The sequence below is a fragment of the Homarus americanus genome, unplaced genomic scaffold, assembly GCF_018991925.1.
Source record: "Homarus americanus isolate GMGI-L3 unplaced genomic scaffold, GMGI_Hamer_2.0 scaffold10478, whole genome shotgun sequence".
Classification (NCBI taxonomy): Eukaryota; Metazoa; Arthropoda; class Malacostraca; order Decapoda; family Nephropidae; genus Homarus; species Homarus americanus.
The window spans coordinates 116,717-141,014 of NW_024742485.1; the positions used below are offsets into that span (position 1 = coordinate 116,717).

At 38.9% G+C, this 24,298-nt stretch overlaps 1 protein-coding gene across 4 annotated transcripts; it reads right to left on the bottom strand.

Moving 5' to 3' along the window:
• Positions 1–313: 313 nt before the first annotated feature.
• On the bottom strand, positions 314–23,941 carry LOC121876936 (heterogeneous nuclear ribonucleoprotein H2-like). Of its 4 annotated transcripts, none has more exons than XM_042382516.1 (11): positions 23,867–23,941; positions 9,723–9,827; positions 9,177–9,335; positions 8,919–9,062; positions 7,843–7,981; positions 5,938–6,110; positions 5,523–5,656; positions 5,304–5,408; positions 4,657–4,776; positions 4,304–4,523; positions 314–1,378 (listed from the first exon to the last, which is right to left on the bottom strand). In XM_042382516.1, exons 2-11 carry the CDS (start codon positions 9,805–9,807, stop codon positions 1,146–1,148), a joined length of 1,512 nt encoding a protein of 503 aa, XP_042238450.1. In that variant the 5' UTR covers positions 9,808–9,827; positions 23,867–23,941; the 3' UTR covers positions 314–1,145. The 4 variants fall into 4 exon arrangements, with proteins under 4 accessions (XP_042238450.1, XP_042238449.1, XP_042238448.1 ...); XM_042382515.1 differs by having other exon boundaries at positions 5,523–5,641; positions 23,729–23,916; XM_042382514.1 differs by having other exon boundaries at positions 23,729–23,916.
• Between the last annotated feature and the right edge of the window lie 357 nt (positions 23,942–24,298).

The window sequence follows — 24,298 nt, forward strand, 5'->3', positions numbered from 1 at the left end:
GGTGACGGCAGCGATAACGACGCCCAACCCAAACGATTTCGTCACTTTACAATTAGATTTCACATTGCGTAACCCATCTAATTGTTCTACCATACTTCAATGGTGCTGCATATAACCTTACATGGTTCCTGATTCCCGTGTAACTTATTTTTTGTGGTGGTTTGCTTTTATTCTACTTGTCCATGGAACTTTTCTGGTTCATTTATTCATTCTCATTGTCACCATACTGTATGACCATTGTTTTATTTTACTATGTCCTTTAAGGCTCTCATTACCCAAGTCAAATTCATAAAGGAATAAATCGAAACACATGTAGGATAAGGTTGTTTATTGACGCCTTAAAAGTAAATCTAAAATTACATTTGTATTTGTCCCATCTGTCACAATTTATGGTTTATTCATCAAACATCTTTTCAAATGGAATGTCAAACCAGATATTCAATCACATGAAAAATAATACTTGTTCTAGCTCACAGCAGGACAGGTACCAGTCAACAATTGTTTCTACTTTTATGACAGGGGCACACCAGTAAACTAGATAAATATAATAATTATGTACTACAATGACTTGCCACATATAACGTAGCCAAAATAGTACATATTTTTTTTCCAAAAGCACACTACCGTTCTTGTGTAGGTCCTCAAACTACCATTCTAGAGAAAAGTCACATAGGTCACATTTAAACAAAAAAATAAAAAATAACACTTTCATAACTCAAAACATGATTTCACTTTATGAATAGTCTTTATTCACTGCATATCAAACTCGAAAGTACATTCCCTCATCTGTGAAGTATCCTTCCAGGAGATTCAAGTTTCTTAACAGAAACTGTTGTAGTTGCTTCCCGACATCTGGTCGCCAGGGCCGAATCCGTTGTTAGAGTTGAAGCCGTTGTTGAAGCCGCTACTGAAGCCGCTGCCGCCGCCGCCGCCTCCCATTCCTCCGCTACCACCTCCCAGTCCTCCTCCACTGCCACTTCCCATACCACTGCCCAATCCACTGCCTAGTCCACTGCCCATTCCCCGACTCAGACTACTGGAGAGACCACCACCTAGTCCTCCACCGAGGCTGCTTCCCATGCCTCCTATTCCTCCTCCTCCTCCTCCTCCTCCACCACCCATACTTCCTCCTCCCATGCCACTGCCTATTCCGCCCATTCCGCTGCCGCCGCCACCCATTCCGCCGCCGCCGCCACCCATTCCGCCTCCACTACCACCACCCATTCCGCCTCCACTACCACCACCCATTCGCTGCCACCGCCGCCCATTCCTCCTCCTCCTCCACCACCGCCGCTGCCCATTCCACTACCCAGTCCTTCATCTAGGGAGCTGTAGCCTCCGCCGCCTCCACCCATGCCACTTCCGTATCCACTACCACCTGAAAAGACAATAAAGATTTATTAGTAACAAGAAAATGCAGGTTCTCTTATAATTCATTATCTTCTCACCTGCATACTCACAAGTGACTTAACAATACACTTATCTGCTTCATACTAATGATAATGCACTAAATATTCTCATCTTTTAAATCTTGATGCAATATATATTTGGTAATAATATCAAAGCATAATCTGTAGTTTAAATCATTTAACCATAATATGGAAACATACAAAAAAAAAAAAACCTCTCTGACATTCGACTCTAAAGGTAAACTATAGGAACCCTTTACCACAAAGCCAATATTAAAAAACCTCTCTACCTAAATCAATACCTGAGAAGGTCACATTCGTAGTCAAAATAATAATACCCCATTAAGAAAATAACTTTTGTCCAATTTAGATGCCTATGTATCATGACTACATATTCTAACCTTTGAACAAATGTAAAGGAAATGTTTACTCTGGGTGGTTTTCCAAACTCAAACTATGACAAATTCCTTGTTCTTTAAATGCACCACTTGTATTGAACAACACTGACAATAGGTTTTATCTTGTTCTTCAATGACAATCATTAATGTATCTTTAATCCTCCTTGAAAATTGAAAAGTTCAAAATTGAATAACCATAATACAAATTATTTGAACAAGTATATAGAAAAAAAGTGGGCATGGCCATTTCCCATCTGCAATCTTCAACAATTTACAATCTTTCCATCTGTGTATTTTACTGTTTCATCTACTTTTCTATTCCCCATTTAAACATTTGGTTCAGAATCCTTCCCCCCCCCCAAAAGAGTTAACAGCTGTTAATCCTATGCATACTGTATGTACTCAATTTAACCCACTCTTTTTTACACACCACTTGTACTCTCAGAAAGACCAGACCACCCCCTTCACTTCACAAACTCTAATTACATTCCTACATATTAAATAACTCTCTTCCTGATACTAGTACATGTACTGTAATTGGAAAACACACACAACTACCAAGAGGATGATGAATGAGGAGAAACAAGAATGAAGTGATGGATGGGAAAAATGTTAAGGGAACCCAATGGTAAGGAGGAGGGAACAATTTGATTTTCTGAGGAGAGCAGTGAGGATGATTGGTTGAGGTATGTAATGACTAGATTGAGAACTATGGCAGAATCAGTTGCCTTACAGCTACATACGAGTTGTCAGAAAGGAAGTACTGTACGTACATACCAGGAATATACAATGGATGAACACATACGTAAAGGTTCGTGTGAAGTGTGAACGTAACGGAGGTGTTAAGAGGTTGGTTATTGCCTACATTGAAGGTTGAGATAATCATACTTTTCTACATTAATGTAAAATGCAGCTTTTTGCCCCTGGAGACTTCTCAAAATCACCCCTTCTGAACAGGAACTTTAAGAATCCCCACTACACACTCACTAGTAATTAGGAAGGTTTTAGCATCTTTGGTCCATGGGGCTGATCTGGCCATAAACTCCCTATCAGAGGAACCATATTCTACTTGTACTCAACTCACAATGTTAAATACTTTTAATAAATTACCCTACAGTATTATACTTAGAGTTATTGTACCTCTTATTTTTTATTTCTGTGACTATTTAAAATACAAACATTAGTTTTAACACCTATGACTGATATCAGCCATATTTGATTTTTTCTGGTTCTACTTCTAATATACTTGTTTGTGGAATGACAGAAGAAAATATTGTGAACCACCCGAGTTTCCCTTCAATTTCTGGTACATCAATGTTCAATCACTTCAGTATAACTATATTACAACAGTCAATCCTACACACCACCACAATTTACAACCTCAATTGTTAAGGGTTGAGATAACCTGTACATTTAGCACATCCATACACAGTTTTACATTTAACCCACTGAAAAGTGATATGTATTGTAATTTTCATATCCACTGCAGAGCTCAATAAACCTGAACCTCTTAATTTTTCACCCACAAGCAGCCCTCACCCTCTCCCCACCAAAATACTCCACAACAAATAAGACTTTGTCCTCCAGAAGAATGGATCAGTTATGACTCTTGCCCAAATTTTCTATTGTAAATGCATAATAGTGCAATGTAATGTACTAAACACAAACAGCAGATTCCCTAACACATTTCCACCACATTCAATTTCTATATTTCCTCCATTATATATTTATCTGTGTATGTCAGTCCTACACCCTGAAAACTCCTATACTGTATGTACTGTGCAAGATAATGAAAATGAGTACTATGCATGAAAAATAAGATATTAAAGCCTACAACAGCTAACTTGTTTCAATTTTTCATTTACTGTATTATATTATGGGCATTTGAACCACCGATAAAACCAGTAGTCTTGCTGAATTCTTTGGCTACATTAGTTTCAAGGAATTTATCACCACTGTTCTATTAATTACTAACACAGATATCAGACCGATTTTGCTTTAAACTTATTCTACAGTTTAAATTAGAAAAATGCATTTACCATCTTCAAACATAAATGAACAACCAATACATAAACAAGACCATCATGAACAAATGAGCTCCCTGGTTTATCCTGCCATCTAATCTTACCAAGTAGCTAAGTCTTTCATCATTTTATATTTATCTTGACTTTCATATACCCTACATAGCCTACTCCTTAACAAGTTCTCCTAAAATAAATAATCTACTTGGATGTCAGCTCCAAGGGTTCACTAAGCCTGAGAAAAAGTTGAAATCTTTAAGTTAATGCAATTATCCAGTAACACCACAAAATTAAAAATCCCTTTTAAAATTACAATTAAAGGCTACTATATCACCGGTTGACTCTTTCCATAAAATAAGAAGACAGGCAAATAAATGAACTGCAATAAAATTCCTAACCACTCTAAATCCACATATCCATTAAGATGCCCATGTTTCCTTACTTACGGTAAATGGTGCGAATGCGACGTACCTACCTCCCCCCATACGGCTGCCCCCCCCATATCCCCCACCAAACCCGCCGCCCATGTTGCCACCGCTGAAGTTTCCGCCTCCGCCACCTCCAAAGTTACCAGAGCCCGGTCCACCCATAGGGCCTACTGGGCCTCCCATGGGTCCACCAGGTCCACCCATATTTCCACCTGGGGTGGAGTTCAGGAAAAGCTCAATATAGCGGTGCTGCATGTTGGCCTTATCCTGCAAAAGAAGATATGAACATGTGCATTATACTTTTGTTGTGGAGTACCTTCATGATTAATGACTGTATACAAGAATGCTATTTGTTGATTATTTTTTGTATACTAAAGCCAAATTATGGTGGGTCACACACCTTGGACATAGCCTTAACAGCATCATCGTGTGTTGCAAATTCAATATCTGCTTCACCCGAGGGACGATTAGAACTATCCATGATGATGTTGATATTGACAGGGTTGAGGGGTCTGAAGAACTGTGGAAGAGAAAAGCATAGCCACTAAAATACTGTCCTGATAATCAGCCTTGTATTAAATCCGATGCCAATTACAAATTCACCATAAAAAAAACTACCCAATTTTAACTTTTTGGTAGATTAAGGAAGGAACACATGACTGCCATACAGGGCCGGCATCACATACAAGAAGTTGGGAAAGTACTTAAATCTATGGCTGGGATATCTGAGAACCAGTAGCTTTTATTTTAAGCCAGTAGGATATGGTTAAACCAATATTACTCGCTCACAATGGATATCAATGACAAGACTCCTTAGTGAGAATTCTTGCCCTGGAATAATAGAGAGCCAGCCCAGTACAACTACCTCCCCACCCAAGATAACTCCCATATTTTTCCCCCCAATTTTACTAAGAATCTCAAAGGTCCCATGGTATTAAATGTTCTGCAGTCTCAACCTTGCACAAATAAAAAAGCACATTAAGGATGACTGTATTTAGGTAGGTATATGATACATGTGTATATATATGAAGAAAAGCCTAAACTTACATCAGCTATATCCATCTCGGTCGCACGGAACGGAAGACCTCTCATGTGCACACAGTGACCAGTACCATTGTTCCAACTCCCTCCACGGCCACCACCAAAGTTGCCCTAAAACAAAACACAACAATATTTAATGCGGTATCTCCCCAAATCCAGTTCTTATATAAATATTTATGCAATAAGTGATATATTTTAGTTACTCTTAAAAAACACCGTGTTTACTTTGAGGCCGCCCGGACCACCACCACGTCCGCCGCGTCCACTCAGCCAACTGCTTGGTCCATCATTGTAGCCACCAGATCCACCCCATCCAGGGCCATCGTCGTAGTCGTTATAACCACCTTCAGAGGCAAAATCTACATCATGTTACTAATGGACTGCTCTAGAGGTAAGCCAATTGTTTATATATATATATATATATATATATATATATATATATATATATATATATATATATATATATATATATATATATATATATATATATATATATATATATATATATATATATATATATATACATCGATTAAGTAGATATAAGCATTCTGTTCTACCATATATGTTAACATACCATAAGAATAAATAATTGGTCAAAGTACAGGAAGACAATATCATAAAAACACTGGTGTAAACTTACGAGTTCGACCACGTCCTCCCAGACTGTAACGGTTCATGCCTCCGAACCGATCACGCGAATCGTACGGAGTAGGTCTGTTGTTGTAACCACCCATGGGACCACCAGGTCCACGCATCTTGGGGCTCATAGCAGCACGCACCTCTCCTAGGTTACTACGGAAGATCTCGATGTATCTGTTGGGAAATACAAGGAAATGAATTCACCTTGAAATCTTCTCAGGCAACTCGATGGGAGCCTTCTCTTGACCAACTAAAGCAAGAATCCAAATTCTAAGCAAAGTCTATGAAACATGGATTTATTTTTTTTGAGAATCAACAGAGGTGTTTTGTCTAATACATAAAACAAAGGCATTTTAGAGTTAGGCCAAATATAACAGCTTTCAGTGGATGCTATGGTGTTAACAAACCATTGTACCAAAAGGAACTCTTTCTCAGGAAATTAAAATAGCCAGGCAGTCTTATGCCTCCAGTATGGGGGAACCATCTGCAAGGACAAACATTTGCTCTAGCAGAATATGTACCTCTATTAAGGGTGTAAAATTCTAGACGAGTTTGGTTCAAATTCATATTCTGATCTTACTTAAAAATATTGTCTTTGTTCTACTGACAGCACACCATATTCCATCACCACTTCTGTGAATTCAAGGTTATGAATATTTCTTTGTAAAACCAAATTGAATATCTTAAGACTGAATGAATTCCAAATTTATGTACACATGTTATTAATCAATCAACTGCATAATCTAAAAAGTTTGTAACCGTTACCGACAGTGTGGATAGTCCGAGTCCCAGGCCCGGCCCCACCAGCCCGTGCCCGTGTCCCGGCCCAGTGTCTCCTCCCGCTCCTTCCCGGCCAGCCCAACAGTGGCCCAGCCCGGCCCACCAGCTCCAGCCCAGGCCCACCGCCCGACTGCCTCCTCTGCCTACCTGACTCACCGCTTGCCCTCCCGCCCACCAGGGGTTCACTGCTTCTCTGCTGCCATCTTCACCTTGAAGTACCCTTCTTGACTTTTCTTATAAACTAACATACAGTCAAGCTCAAGAATATCTTGGGACTTCCTTCAGCAAACTTCTACTATAAAGTCAGAAAATCCATATTCATGTAGCATTATAAAGTTAATGTTAAGGATTCCTTACCTTCATGCACTGACTGAAAACGGAAATTGGAAGGAAACTGGAAGTCCCATTAATAGTTAAACTAAAATACGACAGACCCTTACCCACTAATGGCTGTTTTTGGGAGTACTGCTTGGGATGTGAAACTGTACCATTTCCTACCCTGAACTGTCCTCCCTTATTCAGCAACTTAAGTAAACTGGGGTTTGGTTTCTGGGATAGAGAATGCTACCCTGCATATTATATTTAATGCTTTTAATAAAAAATAAACAAAAACAAAAATAAAGTAAAAAATAACAAAATCCTTTGCTTCATGGCATCATATAAAATTCAAATAAAATGGGTACCATTCTCCAAGGGGACATTGGATATTCCTTGCCTTTATTGATATTCTTATTTAAATAGATCATGCAAACCTGTTATTCTCACTGATAGGTAAGGCCCTAAACCCGAGCCAGTAAATGCAAGGAAAACATCCTGGGAAGAAACTCCCTCCCTCCCTGCCTCTCCACCAGTAGCCAGCTACGTCCCTTCCAGGTGCTATTGGGTAGATTTGCTTCAAATTTCATTTAAAACTCACCAGACATAACCTTCACTTGCCATGTCTACCATTGTCAAGCAAATCTAGATATACCTGATATCACTTTTTAGTGCCTTTGATTTCAGAAGGCAAAGGACAATCAGGAAGTAAAGTACTGATAGTATGAAACTTGACCACAAACCTCCCCACATCCTGTATATACTGGTAACCTGAGTGCAACATCATTCCTTTGCAGCGTTGCCTTCCCACCTGTGCGCTATTTTTTCCTTATGCTTCTCAAGGGACTTTTCAGCGACCTCTTTGTTTATAAACTGAACGTATGCCTCCCCCGTATGCCGCCCCTGGTAGTCGGTAGGCAGAGCTATCCCGTTCGGAACTATCTCCAACCCTACCCAGCGACATTGAGAGAGAATAATGTTAAGAAAAAAATAGCAACTATATTATTATAGGACTTATATAAATACTGACTTCATAACCAGATTTAAACTTAAACAGTAAAAACTAAGCTTATGATCAAACTGGAACTTTCTTTCCCTAATTAATGGGACACAATATGCCTCCCCTGAGTACAAAATCCAAACATAAAACATTAAATTTATATGTACTGTATATATATTCCCAAAACATCATTCCACTAACCCTGGACATTTAACTAAACACCTACATGTAAAATTCCCCATGATCAAAGGATTAACAAACATGAAACACCAAGCCAAATACTTATGAGTTTCCTAAATGAATCACTTTTGTAATCGTTAAGTATTTACTATAATAGCCATTTTATCTTTAATTAAATTAGCTCTTGACTATCTATATACTGTACTAGTTAATTTATTCCCAAACATTTTTCTTGAATAATTTAGTCACATAATAATCATGTTTAATGTTAAGTCAAAATACTAAAGACTTATACTCAAGTTTAACAGCTGAATTAAAAAAATATTTAAAATTACAATATGTCGATCAAGTTAAGGATTCAAACATTTACAGCCCAGTACATTAAGATGAATCAGTAAAGTACTTCCTGACAAGTAAAAAAAATAATTCTGATCCTAAGTATTTATATAATAATCTTTGTTTAGAATAATTCTGGATTCGCATAAAAAGATCAATTATATTCTAAACACTCAGTCAGTCTACCCAACCCTATAGTATTCCACTGCTATGATCCCCCAGTTTTCTCACAAGCATAAACTTCTTAGCTACTATTAGACTAATGAACTAAATCATTATACAACTGATATTGCTCACTCAAAAATATTATTATTTCCATATTTTCATGAACTTTAATTACAAAACCAAACAACAAAATAAAGAAAATTTACCAGAGAAGAACTGTGCAATCTCTTCTTTTGAGCACCCAAATGGCAGCCCACGAAGGCGGACACAGCCGTCGTCTTCGCCACCAGATGCACCAAATCCAGCCCTTTTAACAACCCACTCCATCTCTGACTTCTTTGCTTTAAACACTGGAAGATAAAGATCGCAAGACAGTCATTTAAATGATCTTACACTTCATACAGCTCTTTTAAAACATTTTCCCATTCAGATATTTCAGAATCCCAAGAACAAAATAAACTCGCCTTCAATATATCTTCGGCCCATGTGTTGATTGTGTTTCTTCTCCGCCAGCGTCACATCCTCTTCTGAAGACACTTCGACGTAGGCCTCCCCACTGGGTCGGCCTTCACGGGAAAGGGTTAGGTGAACACCATCTCGGCCGTTCTTTATATTTACACCATCTGGAAATTTAAATTAATGATCACACTGTTCCATGACAACACAGCCAAAAAAGCATCTTCCAAAATGGTGAGGTTCTTAAAATCCTTCATACGTGGTGTCATACCGTTTCACAAAAAAAGTGGCAAGATACTTTTTTATCGTGTATTTTAAGAATTAAATTAACAATACAAATATGGAAAATACATACACACACATAATACAATGCTGTATAACACATTGAAAATATATCCAATCCTGAGGGAAATAGTAGTTATTCAAAGCACCTGCCTTAACCTTTAGTTTGTTCACCATAAAAATCGAATTAAATCCTTAACACAAATTCTTGCTTTTTTCAACACTAAGTCCCTTTAATTCAACAATTTACAGGTTGCATAGACTGTACTCACCAAAAAATTTAACAACATCCTCCACAGTGGCTGACCACGGTAACCCACGGACCCTGACCACAGTCTCTTCATCACCTTCACCCATCTTAATTGGCTTCTCGTCCTCTGCAATTACAGGATTAAATTATATTCGGTTAAAAATTTTATGATTTGAACAGACAGCAATAAAATTTAGGCAACTATCTCTCCTGTTTATACAATACAGTGTATAATAAAGGGGGGAAGAAAACTTACCTGAGCAATTCAAGAAATGTAAAACAGGATGCTATATAAAAAATGCAACTAACAAACTAGTGATATATGCACTATGGTAAAATGAATTCTACAAACAACCAGTGCAGTTAAAAAAATATATATATTAATACTGTAATGACAAATTGACGTATGACTGACTTTATTTACTCGTTATGACTCAAATAAAGTTCCTCCTTGATTTGGTGGTTTTGTTTTATTTAGTTCAGCTTACTAGTACAGTACTATATTATGGACATTCACTTTGCTGTAATATACAGGAAATGGCACTCACTGACAAATTCACACATTTCTATATAACACCTTCACATTTGTAGCTTTAGTATGACAAAATAACTTTTAAAACTTTAACACAGACCAATATCATCATAGTGCTGCACCATACTAGGATTTCTGAATTTCATTAACAAAATTTTAAGAGCTGTAACACCCCAAGTTCCAGCTCTGGCCAAAACTCAACATTATGGTTCCATGCATCTCTAATAACCAGAACTTCTAGCATATACTTCAAAATGCAAGAAAGCAGTCGCATGCATTAGCAATAACAAACCGTAACTATACCAAAACCACAATAATCAACACCTTTAAATTTGCAGATAAAATAAAGGTGAAGGAATGGGTATCATGAACAGTAATATGTGGAAAAGTTGCTTAATAAAACAAACTTAATTCAGTGTAATGGACTAGCAAACGTCAACACCGAGTTAATGTCTATTTCTATTAACATTTCATTGATTAAAAATGTATTCTAGTTTTTTAAGTACTGTACAGCTATAGAATTATGTCCATCTTATTAGGTAGACATTACTATACAGTACTAACACAGGGAAAACATTAATCTGAATTTGTAGATACATATTCAATATATTGTATGTAGTACTGGATCTAAAATGAACATGCATGACTTTGCAATACAGTACTGTATAAATTGTCTAGCCAACCAGAGCTTAATGTGTCGTTTATCTAACAGCAATTTCTGAGGCAATTTGAGAATAAAATGTTGACGGCAAATGTTCGTTATAATTTAGTAAGATGAGCGTGCCGTAGTCAACTTATTATAAGAAGCTGGGTGCAATTGCACAGGTTATGTACATTAAAGTTAATCCCAAGATGCTTTGAATTTTCTGAAATTAAACATTTCTGGGCAATTCTTGCAATACATTTGAAATTTAGGACTACAGGTATTACTAAATTAAAGAACATTTTGTATCAGTCCATTTACAATAAAGAAATGGCATGTGTGTGTGTGAGGAAACTCATCACACCTCCAAACCAGACCATAGCCTGGTGTGTCAACTTCATAATTCATCAGTTAAGATACAAAGTGATGCCTCATCGATGTGCTCACCAACTAATCAGAGCACCCATTGCAATGTGGTTATTGCAACAAACTTCATTTACAAGTTATAAAGCACTTTAAAATGACTAAATTAAGAAATATTATAAACTTCACATTAAATTTCATTAATTAGTTTCTAAACACAATTACAGAATTAGCTTCATCAGAAAATTTACTCAACCAATTTGGAATAATAGTTACGTTGGTTCAGAGTGTGCCCATTTCGTCACCTTGTTCATTACTATCACCATTACAAAGGCAATACATTCCAGAAAATTCTTGCATAATTAACAAGAATTTAACATACTTTGCCCAAAAAACTGTTGCTTGGGATAGAAAATAATCATAACACCTAGTTTACAAAATTGTGCCCCAGCATAACAATACATTGGATCATGCAAGCATCTCACCAAGACAATTTAAAGACAAAAATAAAAAATAAATAAATATTCTCTTGTTTTAATTGGGTTTTGTTCTGTTGCAGATGTATATGGAGTTATGAGTTGAATAAAGCCTTGATTACTGAAGGTGTTTGATCTCATGCGACACATTGCTATTACTCATGCAAGCTTGGAAGAAGACAATGAATTTTTTTTTTTTTAGGAAATTAGAAGTGGTGATAGTTTTTCTTCATATTCACCCCACAGTTTCCAGACTCATGATTTGCTTTTCCTGTGCACAATTTTTGCATGTTCTTGGCAACTATTGCAGTTGTAATTGCAAATCAATGAAGAAGAAATCACCTTCATTTGTTCTGCATTTTGGTTATTTACCAATGTCTTAATCGCTTTCTTTATTAAATAATTAATATTCATGTATAATAATTACACAATAATTCTCGAGTCATCTGTATACACGTGTAATTTCTATCCGTGTAAAATAATAACTTGCAATTTGTCACGAATACAGGCGACTAACGGTCTGTTAGTGGTGACGAAATGGGGTGTATCCGTTGGTTCATGTGGTCTAACATTAACAAAAGAAAATTTTTTCAATAGGCACAGGATACAAGTATAGCAGCCATACGCAAAAAGCCAATGCCTAATGCACATACATGGTGGGTAGACTATACAATGATAGTTACCAAGATGGCCTTTATTCGGACTAACATAACCATTGACAACACAGTCCGTCATTAAGGTAGCAGTACCTACAGAATAACCAAGAGTGCATTTTTGGCATACTGCTGCTGTACCTTATCAGGGAGGAATAAGTAAACCAGTGCATTTCTTTGTAAAAGTCAATGTGGGCGAAACCAAAATGGTGAAAATTTGAATATTGCACCATATACAGGTATAAGAATTAGAAGAAAATAATGAGGAGCCTCAGGAGAAATAAACTAGGTATCCTTTAATTGATAGCTTTAGTTTGTTCATACTTGCAGTAATAATATTTTCAGCCTAAATTATACGCTTGAAGAAGAGCAGCCACCTACGTAGTGTTGGAGCCACAGCAGGGAAATCGACATTCTTCTCGTTCCCATGCTATTATACAGTCTGCGCGGAATGTTAGATAGTGTGCTGAAAAAATATTGATATTTACGATTATGTTATATAAAGTCAAGTAACACTTACCACTTCAATTAATACTTTGTAGTGTTTCCTCTGCACTTCAGACAGTCTTTTTAGCCCTTGAGGAACACTGTCAGCAAGGTTTTGCAAGAGGTCAGGTGGCAAGTTAGCCCAGGTATCTTTGATGGCTGCCTCTAGCTTCGGGATTGATGATGTGTCAGCGTCGCGCAGACGACGCTTAACAATGGACCACAAATTTTCTATTGGGTTAAGATCTGGGCTACTGCCAGGCCAGTCATTAAAGAAAGGTACCTCACAGTCTTTGAGCCACTGTATGACACTTTTAGCAGTGTGGCATGGGGCACCGTCCTGCATGAAAAGGCTTGCCTTAGCTTTATCAAATGATACAGGTAAGAAATCACTGAGCAGTTCAAGATAGTTGTACTGATTCATTATCTGGTTCTTAGGGAGGATTACTAGTTCATCAACACCATAATACGTAAAGGAAGCCCAAACCATAAGCGAGGCAGGGTGCTTAACAGTCTTTACAGTGTACTGTGGGAGGTGCGCGTCTGAGTGAGGGGGGGGTACACCCTCCCTCCATTACTCCCAGTCACAGAAAATGTAGCCTCATCCGACCATAATACACTCCTCCATGTCTCTAAATCCCACACTTCATATTTCTTGCAAAATTTCACTATATTTTCCTTCCGTCTCTTTGTCAACAGAGGTTTATGGCAGGCACGAAAGCTCTTAAATCCCAGGTCATTGTGCAGGGCTTGTTGAACACAACGTAACGAGACGTGACTCAAAAGACGGGGGTTTCTCTCTTTCACTTCACGTGCTGTGAGTGCTGGACCGAACTTGTCGAGAAATAACCTTAAGTGTCCATGGAGACAATAATTTAGGCCTACCAGACTTAGGTAATGGAGCTGGTAACTCGTCCTCTCCAAAGTCACAGAAACGTTTGACAAGATTTTGAACAACTCGTAGTGCCACACCAGTCTGAGCAGATATTTCTCTCAGTACATGGTTCGCTTTGTACAATGCAATAACCCTCCTGGACATCTCTGATGGCCACTATGTTGGGTTAATGCACCTTAAACTAGACAAAACATGGCCACATGGCGCGGGAACCCGCACAATAAATATTCCCTGCACAGCTGCCAGAGGCGCACTGACTACAAGCCGTGACGTGTTCTCAGTTGCCAAATGTCAGCACTTGCCAACAAACCAAGAGTTTTGACATCTCGCATCCCAGGTCAGGCTTCACAACATATGATCTTATTTTTGCGAGAACTTAGTTCGTCAGCCCTATCGCGACTTAACATTCCGTGCAGACTGTATATCTCACATTAAAGAACGCTTGTCATCATTCGTGCTTAAAGCTGGTCGATCTGGCTGGAGCGGAAGGTGTCAGTCAAACACAGATGTTTGGCCAGCAGTTTACTGAGGGGGTCATCATTAATAAAGGTCTCCTGGCACTCAGCAAGATTTTGGCTGCTCTCAGTAACCCTACAGCTGGCTATGTTCCTTACAGGAAATCTGTATTAACAAGACTCCTCAATGACTCTTTGGGTGGCAATAGCTACACAGCAATGATTGCTTGTGTCAGCCCAGGCAACTTTAATGTGCATGAAACTATCAAGACTCTACACTATGCAGAACAAGCTAGAAATATTAGAACCAAGCCTCAAATTTTGTCTACTATTAAGAGGTTGGGCGTGAAGCGTTGCTGTGAAGATGACGGCCACTCCAGAGGCTTGGAAGAGACGGACGATGGCCTCGAGAAAGAAACCAGAGCACAACAGCACAATTTCCACACCGGGTCACAAGCCACCTATTAGTGTTGGTTCCTTCCCTGAACAGGACCTTTATTCGTCCATCAAGAAAAATAAATGAGATGGACAAGAGTACTTCAGCACTCACAGTTCCCAGCAAGTTATGCCTAACAGGTGACACTGAACATGCATGAAAGACCTTTAAGCAAAAATCTGACCTCTATGTACTGGCTGCAGACTTCAAGAAGAGGTCTGACGAGGAAACAGTTGCACTTATGTTAACCATGGGAGGGGATGAGTTGTTTGATATATACAATTCATTTGAGTTCGCTACACCAAGTGGTACCCAGCCAAAGTGTTGCAAAATTTACGAGACAAGTTTGATGCACACTTTGCATCAAGAAGGAATGTGTTGGCTGACAGGTATAAATTCCAAAAGTGTGTACAACAAACAGAAGAACCTCTGAATTCATTTATCACAAAGCTCAAGATTCTAAGCAAGGAATGCGAGTACGGTGACCAGGGAGAATATGAAATGAGAGACAACTAGTATTTGGATGCCAAGAAGATTCCCTTCTTGAGAAGTTCTTCAAAGAAGAGGACCTCAGTTTAGTGCAGCACTGAAGATATGTGTGGACCATGAAGCATCAAAGAAGCAGATGGAGGCGTTGCGAGACAAGGGTCCAGCAGCTGTCAACAAGGTGACTCGGAAGAAGCATACGAAGAAGAGTGAAGTGAAGAACCACAGTGAGAACACGACCAACAGCAAGCCCTTGAACTTGAAAGGATGCAAGTTCTGTGGTCGTAAGCACGTCTGGAAGAAAGAAGTATGCCCAGCAAATGGCAAAACCTGTAGCAGGTGTGGCAAAATTTATCACTTCACAATCAAGTGTAGAGCAACAACAAATATCACAGTTAGAGGTATTCAAGAGGACGCAGATGCAGAGGATCCAGATGACCAGTTCGTTACGAAGATTGCAGCACGGAGCAACGACAAGGCAATCATAACCTAACCTAACCTCACCATATCAAACCCAATGTGAAAGTAACACCTTGTGATAGTGTTGCTCATGTGGAATTCAACAAAAATAAGCCCATTCGGAAAGTGTAGAATCGTCATCACTAAGAGAAAAAACAGGAAAAAATATCCAGTCGAGTTCATGGTTGTAGAACAAGATTTTGTGCCAATTTTGGGCAAGCGCACACCAAAGAAAATGAATTTGATTACTGTAAATTATGAGAACGTACGTAAACTTCAAGATGAATTCTCAGATTTTAGTGATGTTTTTTAAGAAGCAGTAGGAAAACTCCCTGGTTTTGTTAAGTTAACTCTAGATTCATCACCAACTCCAGTTGCAATACCATCATGTCGGGTGACTATCAGTACCAAACAGAAAATTCATAAGAAGCTTGTGAGCTTGAAAGGATGAAAGTTATAGCCAAAGTAGACAAACCAACAGGATGGGCAAGCCGTATGGTTGTTGGGAGCAAGAAATCAGGTGATATTAGGATTTGCATTAATCCACAAGCATTAAACAAAGACCTAAACAGTGTAATGCACCCACTTGCTGCTATTCATGATGTATTGCCGGATCCGTCAAAGGCTAGAGTGTTTTCAAAGTTTGATCTAAAAAATAGATACTGGCATTGTATTTTAGAAGGTCAGTCAAGCTATCTCACTACACTTCAAACACCATTAGGTAGATACAGGTGGTTGAGATTACCATTTGGTCTAGCTGTAAGTAGTGAAATATTTCAGAAGAGGCTGAATGTAGCACTGGAAGGTTTGAAAGAAGTCATGTGTCGTAGATGACATATTGGCTTATGGTAAAGGTGATAGTGATAAACAGCCTAATATAGATCATGATAATAATGTGCATACACTACTAGAGAGATGTAGGAGTCAAGGAATTAGGCTCAACAATTGTAAAAACTGAGCTGAGGAAGCCTGAGATTTCTTTTCTATGGCAAAGTAGGTAAATATGGTCATCAACTAGCAAACAAAGATGCAGAATGGCATTGGGGTAGGGTATAGGAGGAAGCCCTAGACAAGGTCAAAGAATTGGTGACATCTTCAATTTTAGCTTATTATGATCAAAGCAAACCACTTGTCATTCAGTGTGATGCTAGCCAGACAGGTTTAGGAGCTACTTTGATGCAGGATGGTAGACCAATTTCCTATGCAAGCAGAGCATTGACACCTACAGAGACCAGATATGCACAGATAGAAAGAGATGTTAGCCGCTATGTTCGGATCGACAGAGTCATCAATACACTTTTGGACGACTGACTAGTGTACTTAGTGACCACAAACCTCTGCAATATATCGTCAGGAAACTTATGAGTCAAGTGTCTAAGTGGCTGCAAGGGATGCTACTCAAAGCTTACCAGTACAACATTGAATTAAGAGAGTAAAACATTGAATTAGAGTAATTTGCCTGCGAAGGACATGCACATTGCAGATTTTCTGCCAAGGACACATTTAGCAGAGAGTGGAGGAGGACAAATGTTTGAAGACATAAACATGGTATCCTACCTGCCTTTCAGACACAAGCGTCTGTGGAGAAAATTAAAAAAGCAACTGCAAGCGCTGAGACAATGAATTTGCTCTTAGAAACCATAATCTCTGGGTGGCCTGAAGCTAAGAATGATGTTTCTAACCAGCTATTACCTTACTTTTGCTCGAGGGATGAATTTTCAGCACAGAATGGTCTGATATTCAAAGGTGACAGGATAGTTGTGCCTCATGATCTGTGTGCAGAGATCAAGAAAGCAATACACTCATCACACACTGGCATAGAAGGCTGTCTTCGGCAAGCAAGAGAATGTGCATACTGGCCAAGTATGAATGCAGAGATAAAAGAGTACATCTCTCAGTGTGAAATATGCAAGATTCAACAATGCACAGCAGAAGGAAACTCTCATATCCCATGAGATAGTAGATCAGCCTTGGGAGACGGAAGGTGTGGACTTGTTCAAACTGAGGAATCACAACTTTTTAGTAACTGTGGACTATTTCAGCAATTTTTGGTTAGTTGGTGTACTGGAGTTGACACAGACTAATGCAGTCATCTGGAAGTTGAAAGCACATTTTACAAGGTATGGGATACTATCAGTTCTTATCAGTGATAACAGACCACAGTTCATAAGTGAGGAGTTTCGGGATTATGCACATAACTGATTTCCAGCACAAGACAAGCAGCCCCAAGTATCCTCAATCCAATGGAATGGCAGAATCGGCTGTCAAGACGGCCAAAAGTCTGATTATAAAGGCAGTGAGCAGTGGAAGTGACCCATACTTAGCCACACTGGATTACAGGGACACCCCTACACAGGATATGGAAATGAGCCCAGTTCAGCGGAATCTTGGAAGAACCCGAACATTGCAGCCGATGTCGTCTAAGCTTCTGTAACAACAAGGAATTGGTGTTTCACTTGAGAAGAAGACTCAAAAACTTTAAGAGTGCATGGTACTACAATCAAACAGCCAAAGATCTTGAGCCATTAGATGAAGATGTGGTAAGGTTGTAAGGGCGGAAATGATCTTCCTGCTCGTTACCGGTGCTAACTCTTGTTTGCTGGTACGGACGACACTTGGGGCGGTTGGACAGAGGTGAGAACGGCAGCAACTATCTGGGTCACCGGCAGATTCACCCCAGCCGCCATACAGTAACTATCTAGCTACCCCGCTGTTCGTCAAATTCTGGCTGTGATCTCATCATAGGTCCTGGACTCGTGGGCTGTGTCCCCAGACCTTCACTTATCGACTGTCAATTCTCTGGTCATCTACCACTACCACATACCACGACCGTCAGTTCATCTCATTCCGTCTGGGCCCCGGTGTTCTCCTGCCATTTCAAGACGTGGCTCGAGTGTGGAGTTGAATGGACGCTTCCCTACCCTGAGTATGGATCACCGTGTTCCAGAACCTACCCCCAGGGCCACTGCTGTAGGAAATATCTGTTCATTGTTTGATTCTATCAGTTGTTGACTCCCATTAATTGTTTGATTCTATTAATTGCTGACTCCCATTAATTGTTTGCTCCCTTTAATTGTTTGCTTCCATTAATTGTTTGACCCCATTAACTGTTGACTGACTTAATTGATTGACTCCCATTGTTACTTGATGTTTATTGAGTGGTGTCAGAGTTTTGTGTTATACTTTTTATAGTAAAGAGATGTCAATCTCAAATGGGTTTGTTATTCCTCAGAAAACCATAGTCCTTGACTTTCCTTAATTAAGAACCTGATTAGTCTGGTAAGGGATTTCTATCCGTAAGTCCCAGGCCTTTACAAAGGTTCAAACCAAGTTCTATTGGAAACAAAGTGTGGAAGAAAGGGACAGTAAACAGGAGGTTGGACAAAAGATTTTACGAGGTAGAGACAAATGACGGGACAATACGACGCAATAGACAACACTTGCGAAATACTAATGAAAAGGACCCACATAATGAGCAGAGACCGGGGAAAAATGTGACGGGTCATGCTCCAGCTAACAGAGGGTTGACGCTAGTCTCGGGGCCTGAGGTTGATGCAAATGTAGATGTGAGTACACCACCACATAGTAGACAGGACTCGGAGAGTGGCGGAATACGTCCAGGTGGAAATGTGGGCTATGGTGTGAGGTGGATCAGGAAAATGCTTCCAGCTAGGTTTAAGGACTGGTATATTGTAACCAAGTAGATGTAAGGATACATCGCATGCTCATGTTTTGCATGTCATATATTCATTTATTGATGCACATTTATGTTTAAAGAATATTTACTCATAGATAGAGGTATGATAGTGAGATATTCTAGCTTATTTTGATTATCAACAGGTTTTATTAGTTTCTTTAGCTTGTCAAAAGAGAAAGGATGTAACAATTTTGAAATTTAGCTCTGTAAGTTAGCTGTACAAGTACTGTAGTTCAACATTGTCAGTTTTTTCTGTTGTTTGTTTACATCATACTGTAACTGTAACCGATGGCTTCTCTTGAGTAAAACCCGCAGAATTAAGTTGTGTCTCTGTCCTCCGAGTATTATGGCCATGTAATACAAGACTACTGCGATATCACAACAGTGTGTTTTCTGAATTTTTAGATATAAATGGAATTCATCACAGTAAATCAGCACCTTACCATCCAGCAACAAATAGTGAAGCAGAATGTTTTGTTTAAACACAATATGAAATGTAGAGGAGCTACCCCCAGCAATGTTATTACTTGTATTAATAAATTTTTGTTAATGTACAGATCAACTGAGCATGCCACTACTGATCAGACACCTTCAAATTTCTTGATGGGGAGGAAGTTGAGAAATAAAATGGATTTAATGTTACCTAATATTTAGGCTGAGCAGAGTGTAAAAGGTTGGAAACAGCTAGAGAAACAAGGTAATGTGGGAAGTTTGGGGACCTCATCTCCAGTCATTGTATTATCTTATAATGATGTAGATAAGTGGCAGCCTGGAAATATAAAACAGAACGTTGGTAACATGTGCAAGTTGGTGATAAGGTGGTCCAGCGCCTCATAGATCAGTTACGCCCTACAGCCATAAATGTACAGTAAGTGACCCTCCACCTGAAGGTGCTACTAGTAGTCATGCTGAAGACCTTGTACAATGTACATACTTCAGCAAACAATAGTGATGTGTGTCCTAATCCAGTAGCAAGGAAGGTAGAGTACTCCCTCCTAAAACAAGTAGAGGCATTCTGCCAGATAGACTAAATTTATGAGTGTACTATCCAGCTTATAAAATATATCTTTTGTCAAGGGGAAGGAATTGTAATATATTCAAAGATCTTAGTTTGTCATTAGAGGGGAATGTTTTATATTATCTGTAGGATTGGATGCTATGATGCAACCTATTCATTTTTATATCACCTTATATGTTAAATGCCTTCCCGCAATTCAATTTTGTTGGACGCTTGTATTAAAAAAAAAAAGTTTGTGTCTGTACTTATTCTTTTTGGACACTGTATTTCTGGCGGTTAACTGTGTGCAATAAACAAGAAAACCCACACCATGGACGTATAAATCATCCTCGTTAATTGAATCTCTACCAGAACATCGGCAACGAGAATGTGATTATAATACAGAGTTGTGACAATCATTGTTCCCGGGTATGTGACATAGCTTGGTTCATACATAACTGCAGCCATACACAAAAAGACAATGCCTAATGCACATGCATGGTGGGTAGACTTTAAAATGATAGTTACCAAGATGGCCTTTATTCAGACTAACCTAACCATTGACAACACAGTCCGTCATTAAGGTAGCAGTACCTACAGAATAACCAAGAGTGCATTTTTGGCATACTGCTGCTGTACCTTATCATGGAGGAACAAGTAAACCAGTGCATTTCTTTGTAAAAGTCAATGTAGGTGAAACCAAAATGGTGAAAATTTTAATACTGCACCATATACAGGTATAAGAATTAGAAGAAAATAATGAGGAGCCTCAGGAGAAATAAACTAGGTATCCTTTAATTGATAGCTTTAGTTTGTTCATACTTGCAGTAATAATATTATCAGCCTAAATGGTAAATTTTTCTTGTAGCTCCGTTCACTTGTAGCAAGTTAAAAATATATTTTTCTAGTGTATTTATGTGTGTTGAGACCGAATATGACCTTCAATTTGGGCGGAAATTAGCCGGGTTTTTTTAGCGATTTATTTTTCGTTTGACGTTTTCCGAGAAAAAAAAGTGCCTAAGCGACTAAGAAATACACAATAAAACACGAGAAAAACAATAACCAAACCAAACCTAACCTTACCTAACCTAACTTAACTGACTCTCACCATATGTATGGAATCACCTATTTCTTACCTTATTGGCGTGGTTCTTGTTCGTCGTTGCATTCTGGGATTCTTACACGTCACATATGTTGGTCTTTGCGATATTTACATTCAGTCTTGCTCTTAGTACACTTTACTGAGGTTGGAAGAACACCATGCGATAGAAAAAAAGCTATAAATTCGTCGTTTTTTTCCAAAAACTCGCAATCAGCTCCATATACTTTAAGTGACACCCATCACAGACTTCCATGGTCGGAACTGAACTTGAATTTCAAAATATGAGAGACCAAAAAGAATACTCGAATCTGATTGGGTCAAGAAAACCGCAAATTAGACCCAAAAACATTTTAATTGGTTTCAAAATAAAAAAGGCTTTTGATTAGCCGCATGACGTGTACAGCAACGCATGTGCAGGATGATTTATGAAGGGGACGCAGGAGACACGCAGTGTTGGAGGAGAGGCAGACGATAATGACGCGATGTTAATGGAAGAAAATAGAAAAATTTTTGGAAGAGCTATCTCCGTTATTATGCATTTCCGCCAGTAATGTAATAGATGAAAATTATCTAATAATTAGACGGCTTATTCGAATATGATAATAGATTAGTGGTAGGAATGAACGGAGCTACAAGAAAATAATACCGCCTAAATTTGACCAGTACTATTTGTTAACACAGTCCAACACTAACAAAAGATAGATTCTTTTAAAACACAAACAAATCAATATTATATAACTATTACTACCTTTCTTTATGTCCCTGACTAACCTATGATATCATTACCACAATAATATATTACCTATCTCAGTACAGTAAGGTCTACCTCCCATCTCATTCTACCTATATATCAACCCTCAAAACAATCGATAAAGGGATATAGATAAAGTTCTTATAATATCCGAGCAGGATAGGACTAGAACAGCAGTTCCAGTCCGACTAATTAATTACCCAAATGTAGCCAAATATAGCCGAATGAAGTCAAATAATGGTCCTACATGAATAAATCGGACTGCTAATCACTTCTCGACTAGTATTTGGTGTCAGAAAGTCACAAAAAATTGGAAAACTTACTTTAATCTGAGTTAATAGATCGCGTGCATGTACCGACGGAGCGAGGAATTACCCAAATGTAGCCACAATGAAGTCAAATGATGGTCGTACAAGCGTAATTCGGGCTGTGAATCACTTCTCGATTATTATTTGGTGTCAAAGTAAAAAAAATTGGTAAACTTAATTTAATCTGAGTTGTGTTGTGTTAGTTAGTTAGGTTAGGTTAGGTACATGCACTTGATCTATTAACTCAGATTAAATTAATACTAGTCGAGAAGTGATTGGCAGTCCGATTTATTCATCTAGGACCATTATTTGACTTCATTCCGGCTATATTTGGCTACATTTGTGTAATTAGTCGGACCCACGGATTCAAGTTGGATAAGTTTAGGTTTAGGAGGGAGATAGGAAGAAACTGGTTCACAAATAGGGTGGTGGACGAGTGGAACAAGCTTAGCAACTTTGTAGTAAGTGCGGGAACTCTGGAAAGTTTCAAAAGGAGGCTAGATAGATTCATGGATGATAGAGAGTGGTAGTAACTCTCGACAGGAGCTGCCATGCACAGGCCAACTGCAGACTCCTTATTTTCTTATGTTAACTATCTCTTCTTAAACCACATGGTAAGCAGAATGGTAGTTGGTAATACTGCTTACCCTGGTAGTTAATGTAGGTACACAGTAATGTTTATCATCTCGCTCGTGTTATCATCATAAGTTTGAGCTAGGTCTAAAAAAAATCAGCAATGAAGTTATTAGCGAATTTAATCTTGAAGGGAAAGATGGTGTATAATGTCAATAATGGAAACAGATAATGTTAACATTCATTAGTTTTCGCCAACGATATGTGTATAGTTTGGTAATAATGGCAAATGTTCGTGTTCAGACCCAAGTATTGGCCCCAGCTTCACTGTCCAAATTTCAAAAAGTACAAATAATTCGTCACAAATAATCTTGAAAAATGATTTATATATACTCAAGGTTTAAGGCACTGTGTTCATTATTACGAATTAAATTGTTTGACATGCGTAAATCGCCACCATGCGGCACCTGGGGCCAACAAACGCACAACAATTCCAGTCTTAATCATCTAAATTAAAATCATTTAACAATAATAAAGTGGTGGCGCTTCCATGCATGGCAAAATGCGGCGAAGAAAGGATTACATAGGCTTTATAAACTTCCATCACCAATACTCAAGCAAAACGCCAAGTGACGCCAACAACACCACGCGGGAGGGGTGACGCGCAAACATGGCGTCACGCTCATCACCCCGCCGCCGGTTCCTCCCGGTCTTACCTCCGTCAGACATCACACAGCAGCTTCTGTTCTATGGTTGTTATCGTCACCAGCTTCCTCTCGGTATTTCCCAGCAAGAAGAATTACTCGTTGCCACTATTGACCCACAAAGTACAATGAGCGGTGGTAAATACTAACCCGAGTGCTAGGTGCGTCACCCTAGTGGTCCCGAGGTGCGAGCGTCTGAGGCGGCCTGGCGGAGGGAGTAACGCGGCGCCCTGCACGCGGACCAATACACCCGCGGCAGGTTTAAACATTCATTCAATATTTCACTGAGGAAAATAATAAACAAAGGACATATGGGAATAGAATAGAATTATATTAATTATTATTAAGAAATATAATAGTAAAGGCGTTGCCTTAACCCGTATATAATGTACTGTACATTATATATGGGTGTACATTATATACGGGTGTCGTTTTAAATGTACATTACGTACATTTAAAAACTACACTTTCTGGGGGTTAGCGCTTTGTGTCCTGGCGGTGGCAGCATCCAGCCCCAGGTCCAACTTGCAGAGGAGAAAGAGGAAAGAAGACGGAAGCACACTAGAGATCAGTGTGCCCGGG